Consider the following 24,715-nt stretch of genomic DNA (forward strand, 5'->3'; position numbering starts at 1 on the left):
AGAGATAGAGATTTGAAAGTGGGGGGGGGAGGGAGACCCGAAATGATAGGAGACTACAGCTGGGGGAGGAATGAAGCCAAGAGCTGGGAAGTCGATTGGCAAAAGGGATAAGGCTAGAGAAGGGGGATTATCGTAGGACAGAAGGCCTCGGAAGAAAGAAAGGGGGAGGGGAGCACCAGAGGAAGATGGAGAACAGGCAAGGAGTTATTGTGAGAGGGAAAGAGAGATTTAAAAAAAATTAGGGATGGGGTAAGAAGGTCTGTCTTTCCATTAGAATTTATGAAAGGTCAAAATATGAAATGTTAATTGTCTCTTCTCTCCACAGATGTTCCCTGAACTGCTGAATATCTCTAGCATTTTCTGTCATTTTAGTTCCAGCATCTGTTGCTTTTTGTTTTTATTCATCAAATGATTAACAAAACTAAAGGCATTCATTATACTTAAATGTTTTAGTAAAATTGTGTCTCTTGTAGTTAACTGGCTAAAAATAAACGACTGGCTCAAGTCACTCACTGAAACAAATAATCTCTCTACATCTCAATCTGCATTTAAAATGCTCCTCAAAATTTAACATTTTAACCAAGGTTTCAATCCCTGATCCTCGCTCAAATAAAGCATTGTGTAATGTATTTTAAAGGCACAATATTATGGTTAAAATCTTATTGTGGAGAAGGAACAGCCTTTTTGTAATCCATGGCACTGAAGCCGTTTACGTGAATTCTCCTACAAGTGAACTCGCCTCCTTAAGTGTTTGAGATTTGTAAGCATGAAATCAAGAGTGATTGTTCAGTTATTTTCATATAGTAGTGAACCTTTTAAAATTTCAGACAATCACTTAAACAACCCTAGTAACACACAAAATGCTGGAGGAACTTAGCAGGCCAAGCAGCACGTATGGAGAAGAGTACTGTCAAAGTTTCGGGCTGAGACCATTCAGCAGGACTGGAGAGTAAAAGATGAGTTGCAGTTAGAGGGTGGGGGAGGGGGAGGGGGAGGGAGAAACACAAGGTGATAGGTGAAACTGGGGGGCGGGTAGGGTTGAATGTAAAATAAAGAGTTGCGAAGTTGGTTAGTGGAAGAGATGCAGGGCTGCAGAAGGGAGAATCTAATAGGAGAGGTCAGAAGAACATAGAAGAAAAAAGGGGGAGAAGCACCATTGGGAGGCCATGGGCAGGCAAGGAGATAAGGTAGCCTCCAACCTGATGGCATGAACATTGACTTCTCTAACTTCCGCTAGGCCCCACCTCCCCCTCGTACCCCATCTGTTACTCCTTTTTATGCACACATTCTTTCTCTCACTCTCCTTTTTCTCCCTCTGTCCCTCTGAATATACCTCTTGCCCATCCTCTGGGTCACCCCCCCCTTGTCTTTCTTCCCGGACCTCCTGTCCCATGATCCTCTCGTATCCCCTTTTGCCTATCACCTTTCCAGCTCTCGGCTCCATCCCTCCCCCTCCTGTCTTCTCCTATCATTTTGCATCTCCCCCTCCCCCTCCAGCTTTCAAATCCCTTACTCACTCTTCCTTCAGTTAGTCCTGACGAAGGGTCTCGGCCTGAAACGTCGACTGCGCCTCTTCCTATAGATGCTGCCTGGCCTGCTGCGTTCACCAGCAACTTTGATGTGTGTTGCTTGAATTTCCAGCATCTGCAGAATTCCTGTTGTTTGAGAGAGGGAAAAGAGGATTTGTAATGGGGGGGGGAGAATTTTCAGAAGTTTAAGAAATCTATGTTCATGCCATCGGGTTGGAGGCTACCCAGGCAAAGGTTAAGGTGTTGCTCCTCCAACCTGAGCGTGGCTTCATCATGACAGTAGAGAAGGCCATGGATGGACATGTCGGAATGGGAAGTGAAATTAAAATAGGTGGCCACTGGGAGGTCCCGTCTATTCCAGTGGATGGAGCGTAGGTGCTCGGTGAAGCGGTCCTTCAATCTATATCAGGTCTCACCGATTGTACAAGAGGCCACACTGGGAGCACTGGATACAATAGATGACCCCAACAGACCACAGGTGAAGTGTTGCCTCACCTGGAAGGACTGTTTGGGGCTCTGAATGGTACTGAGGGAGGAGGTGAAGGGGCAGGTGTAACATTTGTTCCGCTTTCAAGGTTTAAGTGCCAGGAGGGAGAATACAACCCTTTTCCTCTCTTGATAGCTCTCCCACAATCTTCCAGTGTCTCAATTTTAAACATCTTTCTCCAAACCTCCATAAGACTTGAATTCTACATTGTTTTGAGGTTTCACCTTCAGTTTTGAACTCCTACGTATTCCTTCTAGTGTTCATTGATTCACTAATGGTGGCTATGCCTCATTGCCTTTGGCTTCATTTCATATTTGATTCCCTTCCTAAATCGCTAAAACCCGATGCAGATTGGGGGACCGCTTCGTCGGGCATCTATGCTCGATCCACCAAAATAGGCGGGAGCCCGAAACGTTGACTGATTGTTTCCACAGATGCTGCCCGACCTGCTGAGTTCCTCCAGCGTGTTGTGAGTGCTGCTCTCTCAACTTATCAGTTGTCTTAAAAGACGTTCCTTAAAACTTGGCACTTTGACCAAGCTGTTAATCCCTGATATTTGTTCCCATGAAGCCTTATGTAATGTATTACAAAGGCACAATATTTTTGTAAAATTATTATTTTCCCTTTGTGAAGTGTACCATCACGAAGTTTATCTATTTCAATCTCAAAATGAAGGATTTTAGTCAACTTTCATTATCAGATTATTTCACTTAAAATGGGCTTGCATTTTATTTGAACACAAATGGCCTGAAAATGCTTGTAAATGTATACAATGAAAATGGTTCAACTGCTTACCTCTCAATATTCCCCCCTTTTAGCAGACATTATACAAATCGATCACTCACAGCACTTGCCCTCTTCCGTCTTTTTCCTCTTTAGTTTGGAATGAAGATCTTCCATGACAGAGGGAGGAAGGCCTGTCTCTGCTCTATGATTAACTTTTGTTGATAATGCAGCTTGAGTGCTTCCAAAATAAAACTATTACAAAAAGAATGAGACAGCTAATATTATCTTAAAATTAATTTAAATCCTGATATAATATTGACATATTCCTCTGCTTCCTTGAAACAAAATAAACAATATTGATCTTCTTCTGTTGCTGAAATAATTATCTTGTTAACATACGAAGTGGTTCTTTAAAATTAATTTCTACAATGTCAAAAACATTCTAAAGGCTTTTCATGAGGAAATCTGCAGATGCTAGAATTTCAAGCAACACACATCAAAGTTGCTGGTGAACGCAGCAGGCCAGGCAGCATCTATAGGAAGAGGTACAGTTGATGTTTCAGGCCGAGACCCTTCATCAGGACTAACTGAAAGAAGAGCTAGTAAGAGATTTGAAAGTGGGAGGGGGAGGCATAGAGTCAAAATGTGGTTGAAAAGTTGAAGAGCCAAAGAAATTATAGATGGGGAGCAGTGAGAGGTGGTTTCACTGAACTCCCGTCGAAGAGATGATTTAAACAGTTTTGTGGAGTAAAATAACACACCCTTCACACTTTCAGAACAAAACAACAAAAGAAATTACATGAACGTGAATAATTCTGTCAGTAAGTTTTTTATCAGCTGCTGATTAAATGGACTAATCTTTGACGATATTAACTAAAGGTACTACCTAGCTAAATATAGTTTGAATCAAGACTTATTCCTTCTACTGTATTTAAACCATAGGCAGTAGTGGCATAACTTGTTTTATCACTGCATAAAAACATTTAAAGTAAATCATTGCCAATGCATCACCTTTGCAAAAAGTAAGAACATAGTTATGTTTCCTCGATTTTATATCTCCATTCAATTAAGAATAATAATTAGGATTGTTAAGTTCTCAACTATGCTGGTTGATCTTAAACATCCCCAAGAATTTTTTTTTGCTATGTATGAATCTGATGGAAAATCCAAAACAACATTTTACCAAAAATACCACTAGAATTATTTTGGTGAATCAGTTGTAGATTTCTGTTTCTCTTGTTTTTCCTGAGATGTCAACTTCTATAAGAACAAAAAAAAAGTTTCCAAGATTGAGCTGTTTCTCATTTGTGTTTAGTATATTCTGCATATGCTGTTTATGGGTTTCATATTGAAGACCATGGTCTTTTGTGTATACATATGTAAATTCACCATCTTTACAAGAAAAAATTTTATACGTTAGCCCCTCTAACATGAATGGGCATTGTAAACAAAACAAGAACTTTTCATTTTCGTAATTATTCAGAGCTGTTTTTGAGGGAAAAAACAAGATGATTAATATTGGAAAAACTGTTCTGAAACTATTTTTACCTGCTATTTTAAAGTGAGATAGTGCTGCATTTAGAGTACAAATGGAAGCAACCATGAACCAACAAACAAGAAAGTACAACTATAAAATTAATATTTCAAACATCATTTTGATCAATGGTCTCAAGAAATGTCTGAAATTAATAAGATGCTGATAAAATCGATCTGATCCAGAAAGTGAAATAAGAGATACCTCGGTCTTTCTTTAATTTGTAACACCAGGGGTTAAAATAAATTAACAGCACAGACTTTTACAGTATCACAGTATTTGGTGTTTGGCTTTTTTAAAACTGTTCTGCTAAAAATGCCTTCATATTTCTTTCTCTGGTGTCCTGCATTTATCATAAAACATCTTGGTGGAAAAAGTTATTTAAAAACTGAATTGGCTGTTAACCCAAAGTACCAAGGCAGAAGGATATGATTGCGGCAGTTAATGCTAACAAATTGAACGTGAAATATATAATTCAAAATGTTGTCTTTAGTTTACTATTATAAAATTTCCACTAGCCATGTGGCTACTGAATTTTCCCACTATGCACACACAGATGTAGATTTTTGTATAGGTAATTTAGTAATTCTACTCTAATAAAGTTCTTGTAATGTTTAGCAGGGAAACGAAAGTCTCATGTGGAATATATTGTGATCATTCTCAAGTAGTGAGGCCTGAAGTTTTATTTTTAGTGCCTTGCCTTATACCCCACTAAGTACATAAACTTTGGGCTTTTCCTTAATGTGGTTGAATATTGTACTTGAGAATAAGGTGCTTTTTACTGTTCGTTGTACGAACGTTTGTAGATGTGTTGCATCAAGTGTGTAAGATTTTATTTGCCACAGTTCTGCTTATCTCATATTATACAAAGGTTGGGTAATACAACAGAATAAACATGAATATAAAACTAATTGCCTAACTTGTCAACAAATTCCCTGATCAATATTTAACTGACATGGGCATTGTAATGATAAAGCTAATAATGATTTAGTTTTAGATTTTTACACAGGACATGGCTGAATAGAATCAAAACAAATACTATAAATGGCTCCCCCTCCCCCTCACCTTTTATAGATTATTTTTGTCATGTAGAAAAGTAATCTTTATGTTGTAAAGAATGATTGTCAGTTTAGTGTGGTACATTTTTCATTAAATTAATACCTGACAAAATCACAAAACATTGAAAGAAATGTTGGAACATTTACTGTCAAGGGAAATTCAACTATGACACTATTGACTAAAACTATGCAAATAATTCATATTGGCTAATACAGTGAAGCACCTTTGCATATAAAATATTAATGGAATATTAATGGGCATAAAAGCTAACAATATCCCAGAACCTGCTGACCTGCAGTCTAAAGTTTTAAAAGATACTATGAAGGTAATGGCTGCATTGGTTCTTATTTTCAAAAATTTCATATGCAAGAATGGTTTACACTGATTTGGGGGAAAACACAAATGAAACTCTCTTTAAGAGCAAAAGGAAAGTGGAATGGCGGTAGAGACAGATTAGCCCAATGTCAGTCCTTGAAGTAAATGCTAGATGTGGTAATAAAGCAGAGTTGGCATGCATTTATGAATGAGAAATCACATTTGTAAATTTTTTGGAGTTTCTTTGTGGCTATAAACTAGCAGAAAATCTGAGAGAGAACCAGTGGATGTGGTATATTTGACTTCCAGAAGGCTATCAATATGATACTGCACAAGAGTTAAACAAAATGAGAGCACTTGGGATTGGAAAAATATACTGGTGTGAATGGAATATTAATCAACTGATGGTTCTAGCATTTGTGTGTTTTTTAAAGGGAATATAAATTATTTATATGAATAAGCAAGGACATGACAGATGGAATATACCATGGACAAATGTGAGTAAAGAAAAAAATGGAATTGTGGAATTATAATAAAAGTTGGAGATTGAAAGCTTATGAGTGTCTTTGCTTATGAATTCTGAAATATTACAATGTAGATACAGCAAGCATTAAGACAGACTATATGTTCATCTTTTTAGACGGGCCCAAGTATAAAAATATGCTAATTATCTACCTTACAGGATATGCACAATGCCCCAGAGAATACACACCTGATATTTGTGGTTAAGGGATTGACTGAAAAAATGCAGATTCAGGGTTCACCAGATTCATTTCTGGATTGGTAGTTTTGTACCATGAAGAAGGATTAAATAGACAGGGCCTTTATCCTTATAAATTTCAGAAGTGCCATAGCATAGAGGAAGGGATGTGGTTTCCCCTGGTTCGGCTATGTAGAACTAGGATCGCAATCTCAAAATAAAGGGTGAGACATTCAGGACCGAGATGGTAAGATTTTTGTTTCACCCAAAGGATTATCTACATCTCAAATTCTCTTCCCAAATGGAGGCTTGTCTTGAGTGTATTCAAGGCAAATAAATCACAGAACAAAATGGGCTAATGTGGCAATTTTAAACTTAGATTCCCAAATTTTAAATTTAGATTCCCAGTAACTGTGGTACAGTATTTGCCACTGATTCTTACAGCTCCTGTCTCACTGAATAGTGGAATTCACATGAAAGGATAAATAATCTATTCCTACTTCCTGCTAGTATCATGGTATTCCTCAATTTGGGAAGGAAAAGGGGAAATCAATTAATCATCCACAGGTTTCATGAAATTATACAAGTTTATATGAAGATTCAAAAACATATCCAAAAGGAAAATGAAATTTACTTCCTAAAAGTTTTAGACTTTCTTCTATTGTAACAGTGTTTTTCATATTTACTCCTTTCAACCATTCAGTGCTCTGTGACATTTTAAAGCAGAAAAACTAGCAGAGGGCTGTAATCTCAGCACTCCTCCGATTCCACATCGTTATTCATCCTTCAGCATCATTGTTCTTTATGAAATTGCCACGCTGTGATCTTGGAATGCCTTTTCTCCTTTAAGATACTGTTTAGAATCGAACTTTGCTCCTTGGTCCCGATGTTTCCGGACAGATACAGCTGCAAACCTTTTGCTGGGCAAAGGAAATGTCATCTGAATGCTACGTTAACTGTTGCCTTCACCGCAGAATACTTGTAAGAAAGGTTTCGGCCCGAAACGTCAACTGTTTACTCTTTTCCATGGATGCTGCCTGGCCTGCTGCGTTCACCAGCAACTTTTGCGTGTGTTGTATGTACATAGCAGATTGTTTTTTTGGTATAGTATTTGCACAATTTGTTTAGGCATATTCCTTATTTGTCCGTTCTTGTGTGCAGTTTTTGATTTATTCTATCGCGTTGTTTTGTATTTACTGTGAATACCCGCAAGAAAATGAATGAGTGTAGTCCATGGTGACAGTAAGTGTACGCTGAAAATAAATTTACTTTGTACTGATTCCGTACACTTGCCCAGCACCCTAGCGGCGACGCCTGGATCCTGACTGACGTGAGCCTTGCTTTCGGCTGTGAAGAAGCAGTACGCACTTCTCCGGTACGGGAAGATAGCCCACATCCTAAGTAAACCAAGCCCCTGCTGCTGGGTGAGGTGAAGTGCGACGTTACCATCGTTTGAGAAAAAAAGCCCACGCGCCGCCCGCTCCCTCGCAAACGGTCCGGCGAGCGGAGAGCGGAGAGCGGAGAGCGGGGCGGGCACCTAGGGGTCACGTGTGCGCCAAGCGCCCAATCGGAGTGGCGCAGAGGCGGGTGTTTGTGAGGGGGCCGTCCGGCACATGACGCCGGGTTACACGAATGGGGTTGACGAAGCGATGTTTATGAGGCACTCGGAGGCTGTGGAGGTGAGTAATGTCTGCCCTGGGAGAGCAGCAAGAGTTCCCGGCCGTCCCTCCCTTTGTAAGTAAAGTTTAGCTGCACGTTCATGAGGAGACATAGAGAGCGAATCATTCTCGGTCTTGTCCCAGGCGACTGCTGCAGCCCATGGGACTCAGACAAGTGAATGTAACAGGTACTCTACCCGATGAAGCTTCGAGCCTCACCATCAGGACCCCGACAACCGCGAGCATCTGCAAGACTTTGTAACTTAGTGTGTTTAGAGGTTAAGTTCTTCCTCTGCTTGTACCAACCAGTATATGAAAAGTAGTGACAGGATGGATTCGGTTTTGCCAACCATTCAACTATCTAACCCAGATGAGACTACACAAAATATACCTAATGGAGCTGATATCAAATTTAAGGGAAATGGAATTCCCTGCTCAGGAAGAGGATGATGGTTTTGTACTCCAGGCCTTACTTTCAACTTATATTGACACTTTGATGTTTCTTAAAGTAGAAGTTTCTTGGTAACAGAAGGCCACAATATAACTGCAGTATGATATGTCCATGTTTAAGGAATTGGAGGCTGTGCAGAGAAAATCACCTGTTTGATTCCTGGGTTGTAGGAAATGAGCTGAATAGGTTGGGCCTACTCATTGGATTTTGGAAGAATGGGCAGTAATCTTCATGTCAAGTCTAGTTTATTGTATGGTGAGATGCGGGTACAATGAAAAGCTTGCAACAGCATTACAGGCACATTGGTATGAATAACACACAGAATTTATAAATTATATAGGCCAATGAAGATATTGAAATGTATAAGATTCTGGGGACTGACAGGATAGATATTTCAGTTAAGGCAGTATTTAGAAGCAAGAGTTATAGTTTTGTGAGAAAGGGGTTGCTAATTTAAGAGATGAAGAGAATTTTTTTTTCTCAGAGGGTGCGGAGGTAGAACCATCACAAATGTTCAAAATAACATTTTGCACCTTTCCAAAATCTTCCTCCCAATCTGTTCCTCAGTGTCTTTGTTGCTATTAGAGCAGGGAGAGTTATAGAATAACCCAATAGAGTGATTGTTCCCTTCCCGTTTCTGATTTCAAGCCAAACTAAGTAGACAATTCCTCCATAACATTCTCTCTTTCTGCAGCTGTGATACTATCCGTGATCAGCAATGCCATCCCACCCCCACCTCTTTTACCTCTCTCCCTGAAACATCTAAACCCCAGAACATTCAGCAGCTATTCCTGCCCTTACAACAACCATGTCTTCACAATGGCCACAACATCGTAGTCCAATGTTCTGACCCATGCTCTTAACTTTGTCACTCTTGTGCTGATAATTCTTACATTAAAATATACACACTTCGACCCACCTCACTGACTGCAATTTTGCCTAATCAACTGCCTACCCTTCTTCACCATATCCCTACATATGGCTTCTGCCTGTATATCAACTGACCCATAGCTCCAGTTCAAAAAGAGCATAAGACATAGGAATAGAATTATGCCACTTGGTCTTTCGGGTCTGGTCCACCATGGCTGCTTTATTATCCCTCTCAACTCCTGCCCTCTTCCTGTAACTTTTGACATCCTTACTAATCAAGAACCTATCAACCTCCACTTTAAGCATATCTAATGACTTGGCCTCCACAGCTGTCTATGGCAAAAGAATTCCACAGACTTACCACACTCTGGCTAAGTAAATTATTCCTCATGCCTGTTCTAAAGGGACACCCTTATATTCTGAGGCTGTACCCTCTGGTTCTAGACTCTGCCACTATAGGAAATAACCTCTCCATGTCCACTCTCTCTAAACCATTCAATGTTCAGTATTCAGGTCTTAATGAGATCCTCTTCCATTCTTCTAAACTCCAGTGAGTATAGGCCCAAAGCCACTGAAATCAGGCTTAGTGGCTCATAAGAGAAGATCTGCAGATGCTGGAAAACCAAGCAACACGCACAAAATGCTGGGGGATCTCAGCAGGCTAGGCAGCATCTATGGAAAAGAGTACACTTGACGTTTCGGGCTGAGACCCTTCAGCAGATCTATGGAAAAAAGTATGGTCGACAGTTTGGGCCAAGACCCTTCATCCTGAACAATCTCTTCTGCTACCTCTTTCAGAACTTTGTGGTGTAGCCAGTCTGGTCAATGTGACTTACCTACCTTCAGACATTTCAAGCACTTTTTTAGTAATAGCAACTAAAGTCACTTCTGCCCCCAACACTCTTGAATTTCTGGCTTATTACTGGTGTCTTCTACAGTGAAGACTGATGCAAAATATATTTTTAAGTTCGTCTGCATTTCTTTGTTCCATTACTACCTCTTCAGTGGTCCTATATCCACTTTTGCCTTTATTTTACTTTTAGATATCTTAAAAGAACTTTATGTATCCTTCTTTATATTATTGGCTAGCTCATTTCTTCGCTTCTTATTGCTCTTTTCACTTGCCTTCTGTTAGTTTTCAAAAGCTTCCCGATCCTCTAGCTTTCCACTATTTTTTGCTATATTATATGCCCTCTCTTTTGCCTATATGCTGTCTTTGACTTCCCTTGTCGGCCTTAGTTGCCTCATCCTCCCCTTAGAATACTACTTTTTTGGGATGAATCCATCCTGTGCCTTCCAAAATGCTATCAGAAACTCCAGCCATTGCTGTTCTGCTGTCATCCTTGCTAATGTCCCCTTCCAATCCAGCTCCCCTCTCATGCCTCTGAAATTCCCCTTACTCCACTGTAATACTGATTCATCTGATTTCTCCCTCTCAAACTGCAGGGTGAATTCTATCATATTATAATTGCTGTTTCCTTAGGGTTCTTTTACCTTAAGCTCCCTAATCAAACCTGGATCATTGCACAACACCCAATCCAGAATTGCCTTTTCCCTAGTGGGTTCAACCACAAGTGACTCTAAAAAGCCATCTTGTAGGTATTCTACAAAATCATTATCATGGGATCCAGCACCAACCCGATTTTCCAAATCTATATACATATTGAAATTCCCCCCAACTATTCCAATATTGCCCCTTTTACATGACTTTAAAATCTCCTGTTGTAATACGTGCCACACATTTTGACTACTGTTTGGAGATCTACAGTATATGTAATTCTCATCAGAGTCTTTTTACTGTTGCAGTTTCTTAACTCTACCCACAAGGATTCTACATCTTCTGATCCTATGTCACCTCTTTCTAAGTATCCCCCTGCTAAACTAGTTTAACCCTCCTCAACAGCTCTATCAAGCCTGCCTGCAAGGATATTGGACCCCTCAAGTTCATGTGTAACCTGTCCTTTTTGTAATGGGTCAAATCTTTCCCAGAAGAGATCACATTGATGTACAAATTTGAAACACTGCCCCTGCACAATTCCTCAGCCACACGTTCATCTTCGAAATCATCCTATTCTTAACCTCACTGGTGTATGGCACAGGCAGCAATCCAGAGATTACCACCCTTGAGGTTCCGCTCTTCAATCTTCTACAAGGCTCTCTATATTCTCTCTTCAGAATTTCATCCTTTTTCCTACCAATGTCATTGGTACCAATATGTTCCATGTCTTCTGTCTGCTCACCCTCCACCTTTAGAATGCTGTAGATCCAATCTGAGAACATTCCTGTCCTGTCCTGACCTGGGCACTAGGAGACAATATACCACCCTGGTGTCTCACATCCACATAATCTCCTCCAGTTACTGAATCCCCCAGCACTATTGCACTCTTTCCTCCTTTCCTTCCCTTTCTAGGAACAGGGTTTGTTACTGCATTATTGATCAATAATATTGTTAGAGTATTACATACCTGGTTCAACTGAGTGAAATGGCCAGAATCTTGAGTTCTTCAGCTCCTATGTATGTTGCACTTTAAAATGGCTGCTAGCATGAGTGCCTCCATTCAATTATGTTCTCTTATGTGCAATGCATGTCAGTGAATGTGTAGTTTGATGCAAGTCTCAGTTATGGCTGGGTGGTAATAGCCAGATTAGTTAGTACTTGTTATATTATCTTGCTTGTTAAAATTTGAATATTAAAAAGTGATGACTTAAGTAATTGAAAAGACTAGTGTCTCCCTAAAAGGATATTAACATTCAATTTCTGTTGCTTTATGCAATTTATGCAAAGGAACAACAAAGAATGAGACCTTCGATTACTCTGCAATTAAGAATACAGGCTAAATTCAGAGTCAAGGCAAACTTATTAAAGAACTATGAATAAACCATAAACAAAACGTTATGAATGTTCTTAACATATTTTCTTTTCCACACAAAATTAAATAAAATTATAGTTTAAGGCACGCACCAAGTTTGTGTAATTCCAGGCACAGGTTGAACGTTGAATCCTGAGCAGCTATTAGTTAATGACTGGAAGTGAATTGTTTGAGAATGTTTGGAGAACATCATGGCAAAATATTACTGATCATTGGAATCAAAAATTGTTGATGTGCTACATTATTATTGTTGAGGCTGACATGCCACATAAGGAAAGCATTTTGCTCCACATTGGACTGATCAATTGAATGAAGAAGAATGGCTGTTGTTAATATATTAACTGTGTCCTTTATAGTGCAGCATTATTAGTAGTAGGAAATTAATATTGCACCAACTTCTGATTTGACATTTGATATATATTTATTAGCCATCCCAAGACTGGGTTTGGGCGTTATAAATAACCTCAGGCAATGTTGGCCTAAACTGAGTGCTTGGGGAACATTGATTTTAAAAGTCCAGATAATACACATTCTCTGATATCCACAGATGTGTGCTTCCCACATGTTCAACCTTATGTCAAGTATAAGTAAGTAATAGTAATCATAATGACTTAGATATTGGAATTTAAATGTTACTTTATTGGCTCTATAGCTGCCATGACAGAACAAATAGCATCTTCGGATTTGATAGACTGCAGCCCTGTATCTTGTGATCTGAATTTCATGGAGGCTATCAGTCAGAAAATGAGAATTCCTAATAGACTGAAAGTGACCGAAGAGCTGGGAGATGAAGAGAAAGCAGAAGATATTCAGCTATCAACATTACACATGCAGATTCCTGAAAGAATATCAATGGGAGGTAAACTATTTTAAAATCCAAGGGCATTTAACATAATTATTTATTATTCATCCAGGTCCCTAGCTGATGTTGTTTAATTAAAGAACTATATGGATAAAAATTTTAAAAATATGAATTTATTCTAAAATAGAATGCAGAACAAATTAAAAAGCTCAATGATCTGCATAAGTTCCCGTTATGAGTTGCTTCCCTCCTCTTTTAATATAACCAAATCAACATAACATTTTATTTCCTTATCATATGTTTATCCTTAAACTTATTTATGCTATTGGCCTCTGTTATCCTTTCTAACACACAATGCCAGATGAACTCAGCAAATCAGTCCTGATGAAGAACTATGGGTATATATTTTGATAAATGACAACTTCGGACAGAGAGTTAGTTTGGCAATAATTACATTTGAGTAAATTGTTTAAAAAAAGTTGGGTCTTGTTCTACAATATTTAATATTTCTATTATTTTTTTGCTACATTACAGTCGAAGATAATGTTGAGTTACAAACTCTGTGATGATTGCAACTGCACAGACTGTAAATTCACACCATAGACAGGGGTCATCATTGATAGTGACTTCTGGGTTTTTGTATTTAACCTTGCATAAAAAAACCCCGTTAGTTTTACAGAGTCATGATTTAACCACCCTAACAGTTTTGACAACATTACAACTGCAAATTGTTAATCAATATTTTGATAAAACCTAAAGAGTTATTTGTCTTACATAGAACATAGAAATATAGAAAACCTACAGCACAATACAGGCCCTTTGGCCCACAAAGCTGTGCCGAACATGTCCCTACCATAGAACTACCTAGTCTTTACCCATAGCCCTCTATTTTCCTAAGCTCCATCTAGCTATCCAGGAGTCTCGTAAAAGACCCTATCATTTCTGCCTCCACCACTGCCACCGGCAGCCCATTTCACGCACTGCGTAAAAAAAACTTACCCCTGACATCTCTGTACCTACTTCCAAGCACCTTAAAACTATGCCCTCTCGTGCTAGCCATTTCAGCCCTGGGGAAAAGCCTCTGACTATCCACACGATGAATGCCTTTCATTAACTCGTACACCTCTTTCAGGTCACCTCTTATCCTCCGTCGCTGCAAGGAGAAAAGGCCGAGTTTACTCAACCTATTAGTCATAGTCATACTTTATTGATCCCGGGGGAAATTGGTTTTCATTACAGTTGCATCATAAATAATAAATAGTAATAGAACCATAAATAGTTAAATAGTAATATGTAAATTATGCCAGTAAATTATGAAATTAGTCCAGGACCAGCCTATTGCCTCAGGGTGTCTGACCCTCCAAGGGAGGAGTTGTAAAGTTTGATGGCCACAGCTAGGAATGACTTCCTATGATGCTCTGTGCTGTATCTCGGTGGAATGAGTCTCTGGCTGAATGTACTCCTGTGCCCACCCAGTACATTATGTAGTGGATGGGAGACATTGACCAAGATGGCATGCAACTTGGACAGCATCCTCTTTTCAGACACCACCGTCAGAGAGTCCAGTTGCATCTCCACAACATCACTGGCCTTACGAATGAGTTTGTTGATTCTGTTGGTGTCTGCTACCCTCAGCCTGCTGCCCCAGCACACAACAGCAAACATGATAGCACTGGCCACCACAGACTCGTAGAACATCCTCAGCATTGTCCGGCAGATGTTAAAGGACCTCAGTCTCCTCAGGAAATAGAGACGGCTCTGACCCTTCTTGTAGACAGCCTCAGTGTTCTTTGACCAGTCCAGTTTATTGTCAATTTGTATCCCCAGGTATTTGTAATCCTCCACCATGTCCACACTGACCCCCTGGATGGAAACAGGGGTCAATAGGCATGCTCCCCAATCCAGGCAACATGCTTGTAAATATCCTCTGCACCATTTCTATGGTTTCCATGTCCTTCCTGTAGTGAGGTGACCAGAACTGAGCACAATACTCCAAGTGGGGTCTGACCAGGGTCCTACATAACTGCAACATTACCTCTCGGTTCTTAAACTCAATCCCACAATTGATGAAGGCCAATGCACCGTATGTCTTTTTAACCACAGAGTCAACCTGCGTAGCAGCTTTGAATGTCCTATGGACTTGGACCCCAAGATCCCTCTGATGCTTCACACTGCTAAGTGTCTTACCATTAATGCTATATTCTGCCATCGTATTGACCTACCATAATGAACCACCTCACACTTATCTGGGTTGAACTCCATCTGCCACTTCTCAGCCCAGTTTTGCACCCTATCAATGTCCCGTTGTAACCTCTGACAGCCCTCCACACTATCCACAACACCCCCAACCTTTGCATCATCAGCAAATTTACTAGCCCATCGCTCCACGTACTCATTTATAATAATCACAAAGAGTAGGGGTCCTAGAACAGATTCCTGAGGCACACCACTGGTCACTGGCCTCCATGAAGAATATGACCTGACTATATCCACTCTTTGCCTTCTGTGGGCAAGCCAGCTCTGGATCCACAAAGCAATGTCCCCTTGGATCCCATACCTCTGTACTTTCTCAATAAGCCTTTCATGGGGTACCTTATCAAATGCCTTGCTAAAATCCATATATACTACATCTATGGCTCTACCTTCGTTAATGTGTTTAGTCAACCTGATATGTTTTCAATATTTATTTACAATCTGATATGTTTTCAAAATAAGTTATCAACGATTCAGCAGCCACTGCAGAAATATCAGTAAGGTGGAACTCACAGAGGGAGAAATAAAATTTATGATTCAACTCAGTGACCTTTCATGAAAGTTATTTTTTAATTTGGTTTAATTATCGGTTTTCATTATTGGTAGCCAATTATAGCTCAGTGGTAGCGTAAACGAAAGAATTAAGCAGATTCTCTTGGCTGACACTTCATGCTGACAAGATGATGGACACTAATCCGCCTTCTTTCACTTGAAAAATACTCATTGAGACCTGAGTTCAAGATCAAGTTGATAAGATTCCCTGTGCCTTCTTTATAGAAGAAAAGGGGACTCCTTCTCAATATCAATTATTTGTTATTTGATAAGTGAAAAAGAAATGATTTAATTATATTCACATTTCCAATTGAGGCATCCTAGCGTAATCAAATTAGCTACATTACAACAGGAATATTACATCAAAATATACTTAATTGGTTGTGAAAGTCTTGGAATATCCTGAGGTTGTAAAAAGGTGTGGTACAATGTAATTCTTAAAAAAATTTTAAATGACAAACAATTATTTCTGACATTACATTGAAAATTTGTGTACTTTGCAAAAGATGAATGATTATAAAATATGCAAAGATTGATATTGGTTTGTTTTTAGTATTCCTACTATAAATGAGCAGAAATGGTGTAAATTGCTGTAAGTAATAACAGTGCTATTCCATAATACTACCTATTGCTGTGAGACTTGCAAATAAATATTTATTGTTGTTTTAGGTAAGTGCATGTTGGCTGGAATGTGAAAATGTTGCACTCTGTCTTAGAAAGAACATGCATGAAGTATTGCTTTTGTTTGGTATCCTTGACTCAGTAATAGATACACAGTAGATAGATGAATTTTTACTTTTCAGAAAGTAAAAATAGGCAACAGCAGTAAATTGTTTAAAATTACAGTTTGTTAAATGGGTTTAAAGGAATGCACTTTTTCTTTAGAAACAGAAATGCAGGATATTGGAGCAAGGCCGTATTTGCATAGTTGGTTCCACAGTAATCCTGTGAATATAGATCCTCCATCACTTAGCGTCTCTCCTCAATTAATGTTTGGAACCTCCCAGGCTATGAATGTGGATAGATCCGAGAGTCCACTCCAGGTACATTAGGAGTAACATTATGTCCTTTTATAATGTTGAGATATATATTTGAGTAGTAATACTTACTAACTTTATAACTTTAACCCAACACAAAGGAAAGCTGATTTTAAAAAATAAACTTGCATTTTTTATGGTGTCTTTTGCACTTCTGCACATCACAAAGCACTTTTGAGGTGTGTTCACTGGAGTGATGTAGAGTAACATAGCATCATCTCTCATACATCCAAGTCTGGAAAAAAAAAACATTGAGACAACTGACCAATTTATGAGTAGAAATTGATTCATGTCATAACTTTTTATGTCATGGAGTGAAATCACAACTTTTCTTGGCCCTCTGCACTTTTCTCAGCCCTTCCTGATCTACTCCTAAGCTCTCACTTTTAGTCACTGGCTACCCAATCCTCTTGACTCTACAATTTCTCCCTGGCCCTGATCCATGATTATCGTCCTATACTGTCCTCTTTGAACTCTGCTACAGCCATTGTTTCCACACCCTGCCGCCAGACACAGATAATTTCTATTTTCCACATTGTGGGAGAATTGGGTGTGAAATATTCTTGAATTCTCCTTAGTTCAGTGTGCGGCCTGAGGAAAGGTGTATAGATATCAGTGACTTACAAAGAGTAGAAAATGCAATGATTTGTTCAGTGGTTATTCATAAATTAACTATGGAGAGATTTTTTATGTACAGTGTTTGTTTTTAAATAGTTTAACTTCAGTAAAATGTACATTCAACTTCTGAAACTAATAACTTACTCCATTCTTATTTATCTAGATTTTCAAATATTAGCCTGAGTCCATTTTTGGAATGGCCTGTATATATGTCACTGATAATTTGGGTGTTTTCTGCTATTGAATTGAACACATCAGTAAGAAACAAGCATGCAAAACATCTTTTTCACAGATGATTGCCTCCCAGAATTCCAGTAGATCACGAACATTAAGTGAGAATGAATTCTGTCTATCAAGTCTGCCCAGAAGACAGAGGAAATTGTAAGTAAGACATTTTGCCTTGGCTGGCTTATTGTAATGTTGCACCATCACTGCATAACTTCAAAAATGACATCATGTTCATTTACTGAAATGGACTTCGGCTATTTGAGGACATTTTGGGTGGTGTAACATCAAAAGGAAAGTTTGATATTCTTTTAAAAAAATCATTGATATTACAAATTTAATACTCAACGGCTGAAGAAGAACTCGAGTGGCTTATGAATATTTAAATCCGATGGAGTAAGCTTTGTCATACTATACATTGGAACATGCCCCCTTAATGCCACAAGTAATGTAGTTCTGTACACTGTTGTTTTAAGAAATACCACATGTCAAAATCACATTCAAATTAAAAAGAAGTAAGTTAAAGACAAAGGGTCTCGGCCTGAAACGTCGACTGTACCTCTTCCTATAGATGCTGCCTGGCCTGCTGCGTCACCAGCAACTTTTATGTGTGTTGCTATAAGTTAAAATGGTTTAGCTTTACGTGAATAAGAATGCTTCAACTAAGTTTCTTTTGGATAGTTTTGGGAATTTGTAAATACAGCATGAAGGAGCTGCTGTTTTAGTATCTGGATTTTTAAGTACATTGTGAAATTCGGAGGGAGAAAGGTAAATCAAAATGTCAGAAATGTTCCATTCTCTGACAGAGGCATGTGACAGAAGTTGCCCAGGTTTGTGTGGGTGAGTTTCTTTGAGGGTGGTGGTGAGCACAATCGATTCATTGATGACTTGCAAATCTAGGTCAATGTTCCTGACAATGTTTTCAAATATTAATTTCCAAGCAACTTCCACTGCATAGGATTGTTTCATAAAACTGTATTAAAATAACTAGTTTTCATATATAAAAGTGTATGTTTACAGTGCATAAGTAGTAGGCATTTCTACCTTGAGATCTGGCTCAAGCCTGTTTCATGCTGTGAGGTGATTACTGATTACACTTTTCATACTGATTACACTTTTCTTCCTATCATTCATGGCCACCTCCCAATAGGATTTTCATTGCTAAAGTTTTGTTAATATACAACGAATAAATGTTAATAAAATTGCAGTCTTCTTTCTGGTACCAGAAGACATTGATAGATCTAAGAAAAAATCATTGTGAGCAATGTTGTGAACTTACTGTAGCTAGTTATCATAACAAAGCTCCTCAAAAGTATTAACTGAACACAACACAGCTATTTTCTTTGAAACTAATCTTTTCTATTCTCTGCTCCAGAGCCATGACAGTCATAGAATCAGAACAACAGTGGAGAAATGGATGACAATACTTTGGCAATTTCCTATGCTGGCATTTGTCTTAAATATATTCCAAATAATGTTTATACATTTTATTCCTAAAATGATTCCTATAACCTTAATGTGCAATTTTATTGCAAATTATTTTAACTTTTATGAGTATGAAGTATATCATGATAGGATTCAATCATTTGGTTTAACAGTATTATGCTTCTATATCATCTGTAGGAATCATCGCTCCAATGTTCCAAAGCCTTCCTTCCTTTCACCTGGACCTGGCCAGGCAATATTTTCATTTCATAATGTGTGCAATGTATTAAGTTATGCTGGACGCAAATTGTTCGAGTATTTAACGGAATCAGTCTGTCAGAAAACGGGAAGCAGGTGACCAGTCTCAGTTTGTGCAGCTTGATGCCCTGCTAACTTTCTGTAATTACAAACTGCATGAGGTGCATCAGTTTGAAGCTCGTTAGATGTTAACAGTCTTCCACTAACATCTGATTGTATGCTCTGCCATCAGTATTTGTATTTAAGAAAATACTGACTTTTTAATAAATGCTTTTTTTTGCAAAAAGCTAACCCTAGTGATGATATTAAATATTCACATCCTCAGTAACCAGTATCCTTTTTAAATAAATGTGAATCCCCAGTGTTACAAGAATCTACCTCTGACCAACACTAAGGAGTTTATGGCAATTCTTTACGGCAATTCTCAAGACTGTAAGAAGTCAATGAACGTTATATCTTTCTGTTTATTGGTACATCATTTCTACTTCTCATAACAGTCACCCTAAAATATGCATTTTATCACATTTCCATATATTGATTAATGTAATTGCAGGTTATGAAATATAACATGAATAAAAGTGACAAAAGTTAAAGATAAACTTTGTCTATATTATGAAACAAATTATGTAGTTTTAATATCATCTATTTTAGCACTATTTCTGATGAGAAAATTGAGAGAAAAAATGAGCTCTAGCAGAATTTCACCTACTCCTGCAGTCAGCATCGTGCATGAGCTGCGTGCTCCATTAACCAAGGAGGTTTAAAATAGCCTTGCCTTCTCATTACATTCAGCACAACAGAAGGTGGTGAAAGATTTAGAGTTTTGCGTATCCCAGATAAAACATTTGTTTCTAGCTGTTAACTCTCCAAAGTTTACATTGTTTTTCATTTAATATATTGAAAGTAAATATCATATTTGGATAGCACATCTTTTTAAGTTGTCAGGATGAGTTTCATATCTAGGTTTATAGGTGAATTATCTATTGTAACATTTTATGAATAATAATATTCTGAAAAAATATTTTAGTTGTTTTGATATCTTGTTGAAATCTGTATCAGTACAATTTTTAGCCAATATAACTTAGATAGTTTTGAACTAAAATAGTGAAAGCTGAAACACCATGCACTCTCCTCATTCATTCTATAGTGAAGTCAGAAGTGCTGAAGGACAGCAACAATATTTTAGAACTCCAGTGAAAATGTATGGGGAAAAACAGGCTGCTATTATTTTTTCTAATTATTTCCAGTTTCATTTGCCCATAATGCTAGGATACCATGGAGATGGGGTTGTACATACAATCTGGAGGAATAGACTCAGTATTTTGAGACCCTTATTTTATTATAATCTAATATTATCAGTATTCTTTGTACTGACACATATTAGATGCTCAATATTTAACGAAAATTTTCATATTTTATGGTAATTTCTTTTTTGCAACTTTAGAATGTGATGAGACATGGAAAGCATTAATAATATGAGTATGCCAAATATGCATTTTCTTATTTGATCATGCTACATTTGGTGTATGTAATGCACTACACAGAATTTGTATGTGTCCATCGGAGAAAGTGGGGAAATTTAACTGTGTCAGTATAGTTTAAGAGTGTCTGAGGAGAAATAAATAGAATGTAATATCTACTTGTTTCAGAGAAAAATCAGTGATATGTCATTCTTAGATATTAGAGAAACTGATTGGCCCGTATTCTTGCCAGGAGAAATCTCTCTGGCATTGAAGATGTTGAATTAAAACAAGTTGAATTAATAGTTAGAGGAGCAATTAAATTCCAGGGGCTTGTACTATGTATATTGTTGTGATTAACAGGTATTTGTTTGGCTAATTCATTTCTTTTCACTTTCAGAAATCGGTTCCATAATCAGCCCCTTTCTGGCAGCATATACTCAGATGCGACTAATCAAACGAGGAATCAAAGGTGCTTGGCAAATTATCTTTCTTGATGCAATCACTTAAGTGCTAATCATTAAATTGTTGTGTTCTATAACTTATTTTCAACATTTTACACTAATCTGGCTGTACCATGTAGATATAGTATGTACTGTAGCCAGGTTGATCTAAATGCTGGATTCAATTCAATCAGTGAAATTTCTGGTACGATATTTTTAGGTTGTGCAAAAATTAGTTTAAAAAAACTGAGAAGAAAGTAAAAATATAAATATCCACCAATTTTGGAAGAAATAAATGATAATATTAAGGTGAACTAAATAAATAGTATATGTCTTTGACTTTGACAAAAACATTTCTGTTCCCCTTTCCACTTCCTGAACGCAGTAGTCCTCTGCTGCTTATTTCATGAGGTTGTTTACAATTTCTTCTCAAGTTTTGCAGCATTTTGCCTCTAACCTATTTTAATCCTTTCTTGAACTCCAGCCTCTATTTTTTCTCCTAGCTACTTTTTATTTCTCTGCAATCGTGCTAAATGGAATTTCTTACAAACGCCACTTAGCATGATTATAATTCCACACAGCATGATGAAGGGAGTCCTGGGTATGATGATGGAATTTTGCCTTCACAGTGGTAGTTTAATGACCATTAGTTCAACACCAGATTATTAACTAAGTATAAGTTCCTCAGTCACCGTGGTAGATTTTGAATTTGCCTCTGGAGTGTCAGCCCAGGCCTCTGGGTTATTAATCTGGTAATTTACCCACTGCAGTACTTTTGTGCTCTAACCTAAATATTAATTAAAAATCATTGAATGATCCAAGTTATAATAGTTTTTATTGTATTTAGGATGGTGCTGTTGTCTTCCAGGATCAAAATATGAAGAAGACTGTTCAGTTAATTCAAGTATTGATACTGCTGTTGGAGAAGGAAAAAAGATTATTTATGTTTGGATTTTTTTTTCAGCGTGGCCCCTGATTACACTATACCTGAAGGTGTGCTTGAAAATTTCAGTGTAATGGAAATTGTAACCCTCCGACGACAGGTAAGATTTTCGATAAGGAATAGTTACAAGAATGGCATCTTAAAGAAGGAGGCTTTGAAGATTGATAGTGGGTGTGTTTATTCTCTTGCTCGGCCTCTGGATTCATCAGTGAGTCCAAGGGTATTCTGTAACTTACTCAATTATCTTTCAGCTTTATGTCACCAATCTCTATATTAAAGTTAAGTTTAGCTAATCCTATTTTTCTTTGAATCACTTTATATTTACGTCTTAACTAAATAAGTATATTTAACACTAAAATATTCTTCCATTTAATGATTATTTTTTAAATGTTTCTGATTATCAGAAGCATCTGAACACAATAAAACAGATCTTGAATAAGTTGGTAGGCCCCAGGATGGGGATTGGTCATTCACTCAGCTCAGTCCCTCTTGTCAGTCATTTGCTCAGCTCAGTCAGTCCTTGAGGCTCTTTCAAGTTGAGGACAATTTGGCCTTTAACCTGACAAGCAGGTGCCATTACTTGGAACACTTGATTGACTGAAGATGTTGGAGGTGACACTTAGCATTGCCTGTTACAACTTCAAATATTCTCCTGGAAGATGCTTCATTTAATGTATCTTATCATCTGGTTTTAAAATCATGACAGAAAGAAATGTACTTTAATGGTGTTGTAATTTTGCATTAGTGTACAGCACTTTCACTGAATAGTGCAAACTTTCTCTTTTGTAGTTGAACAAGTTGAATCGCCGCCTACAATTATTAGAACAGGAGAGTCGGGACCATGCTCGGAAAGAATTTGTTCTCTATTCCATCATTTTTGCAGCCTGTTTTGTCAACAGTTGGCTTTGGCTGAGGAAGTGACATTGTTCCAACTGCACTGCTGGAGGCTAGACTATCTTCTGTGAGCAGCATGGCAGATAACATCATTTCTATTGTGCAACAGCCTGTATCGTCACTGAAATACAAAGTCTGGAACAACTTGATGAAATGATTTTAACAGCACAATAGCAAGGGTTTGGGAAAAGCTATTATAATATAATGCTCTCAGATCTAATTAATTACTCTAAAGTCAACTAATAACTGTATCTAATATATATCATGGAAAATTCTGAAATACTTCATCTAGCTAACTGCAATCAAAGAAATCAATTTGAAAATTATTACCCTAATCCTAAACAGATGACAAATCAGAAAGAAAATATCCTTTTGCTGGTAATCAAAATCTATTTTGTATCTCCCCAAATGTGAATGCCTATGCTCTCAGTGAGACTGTAGGAATTTTTGCAATTATATTGTTCTCTTGCATTATATTGGATAGTTGTGATAATTGCACAGCTGTAGAACCCACAGCATTTCCTTAGCTGTAAACAAACTTTTGGATGAACTCAGCAACTCTAGCAATTTAGATTTTGCTCCAGATTCCAGCATTTGTGGTTTCTTGTATCAACATTTCCTTAGTTGATGCCATTTATAATTGCCAGATCATACATAGGGGTAAGTTGACAGTTCCCTGGAGAACAACTGGCCTGCTACTGTATGTATACCTTCAGCTTGATTCAGCATAACTACAGAGTTTCATAATATCCCTAGGTAGTGTATGTATCTGAATTCTTTATTCTGTATTCCATTATAGAGCTATGGTAACAGGAGATTAAGAACAGGTTACATATCTCTGTCCTGTAGCAGAGGAAATGAGTAAACTAAAGGAAAATTATTTTCCATTACCCGCCATTTTTATACATTTCTGAGAATATCTTGACCACTTCTAAGAGTTGTTTACGGTGAAAGTCAACTAGTTAATCTGTTAAAATTAGAACAATTAAAATTCAGAATTACCAGGGTGCCTGTTAACAGTTGCACATTTCAATATCAGAAGTTAATTTCATGAGCACTAATATGACACACAAATTCTTTGTAAATAAATATCCTTTGATTTTTTTTTTACATACCTATCCAGTTATTGGGATAAAATGTGTCAATGCAAATGGTAGAATGAGGTATGTGATAGAGACATTATTAATGCTAAAGGCTGTCACATTAAAGATGTGTGCATTGATTCACAATTGTGCATGATGTAAGGTGGGTGGTGTTTAAAATCTGGTCATTACTTTCGACATCTTAACTTTGAACAATGGTTAAATAATCAGTACCTTAAAAAAGTGATGGGCAATGGGTCTAGCAGGATTTCAGTTTCAAATAAGATGCTCCTCCATTGTTGGACAATGCATTATGCAATGGTAAACTGAATGGTAAGATATAATTAAGCTGTAAACTGGGAGTTTGATGAAGGAGCTCTTGGAATGAAGATTAAAACCAGTCCAGTGAAATGCAAGCGACAGATGTTTAATTTACAGTCATACATTCTGAGTAATAAGGCAAGTGTGGCTTAATTGAAGAATTTTTTGAATAAAAGAATACCTCCTTATGCATTCTGTCATTC

General features: G+C 37.7%; 1 protein-coding gene across 3 annotated transcripts; it reads left to right on the forward strand.

Annotated features, from left to right (window-relative positions):
* The first annotated feature begins 5,156 nt into the window (after positions 1 to 5,156).
* On the forward strand, positions 5,157 to 24,715 carry LOC134352962 (mitochondrial fission factor-like). 3 transcript variants are annotated; one of them, XM_063060659.1, is made up of 8 exons: positions 5,157 to 8,029; positions 12,852 to 13,058; positions 16,692 to 16,849; positions 17,754 to 17,842; positions 19,310 to 19,465; positions 21,230 to 21,301; positions 22,237 to 22,315; positions 23,005 to 24,713. In XM_063060659.1, the coding sequence occupies exons 2-8, from the start codon at positions 12,857 to 12,859 to the stop codon at positions 23,134 to 23,136; spliced, it is 888 nt and encodes a 295-aa protein (XP_062916729.1). In that variant the 5' UTR covers positions 5,157 to 8,029; positions 12,852 to 12,856; the 3' UTR covers positions 23,137 to 24,713. The 3 variants fall into 3 exon arrangements, with proteins under 3 accessions (XP_062916729.1, XP_062916731.1, XP_062916730.1); XM_063060660.1 differs by lacking the exon at positions 5,157 to 8,029 and adding an exon at positions 8,045 to 8,084 and having other exon boundaries at positions 23,005 to 24,715; XM_063060661.1 differs by lacking the exon at positions 19,310 to 19,465 and having other exon boundaries at positions 5,160 to 8,029; positions 23,005 to 24,710.

This window comes from Mobula hypostoma, chromosome 10, assembly GCF_963921235.1.
Source record: "Mobula hypostoma chromosome 10, sMobHyp1.1, whole genome shotgun sequence".
Lineage (NCBI taxonomy): Eukaryota > Metazoa > Chordata > Chondrichthyes > Myliobatiformes > Myliobatidae > Mobula > Mobula hypostoma.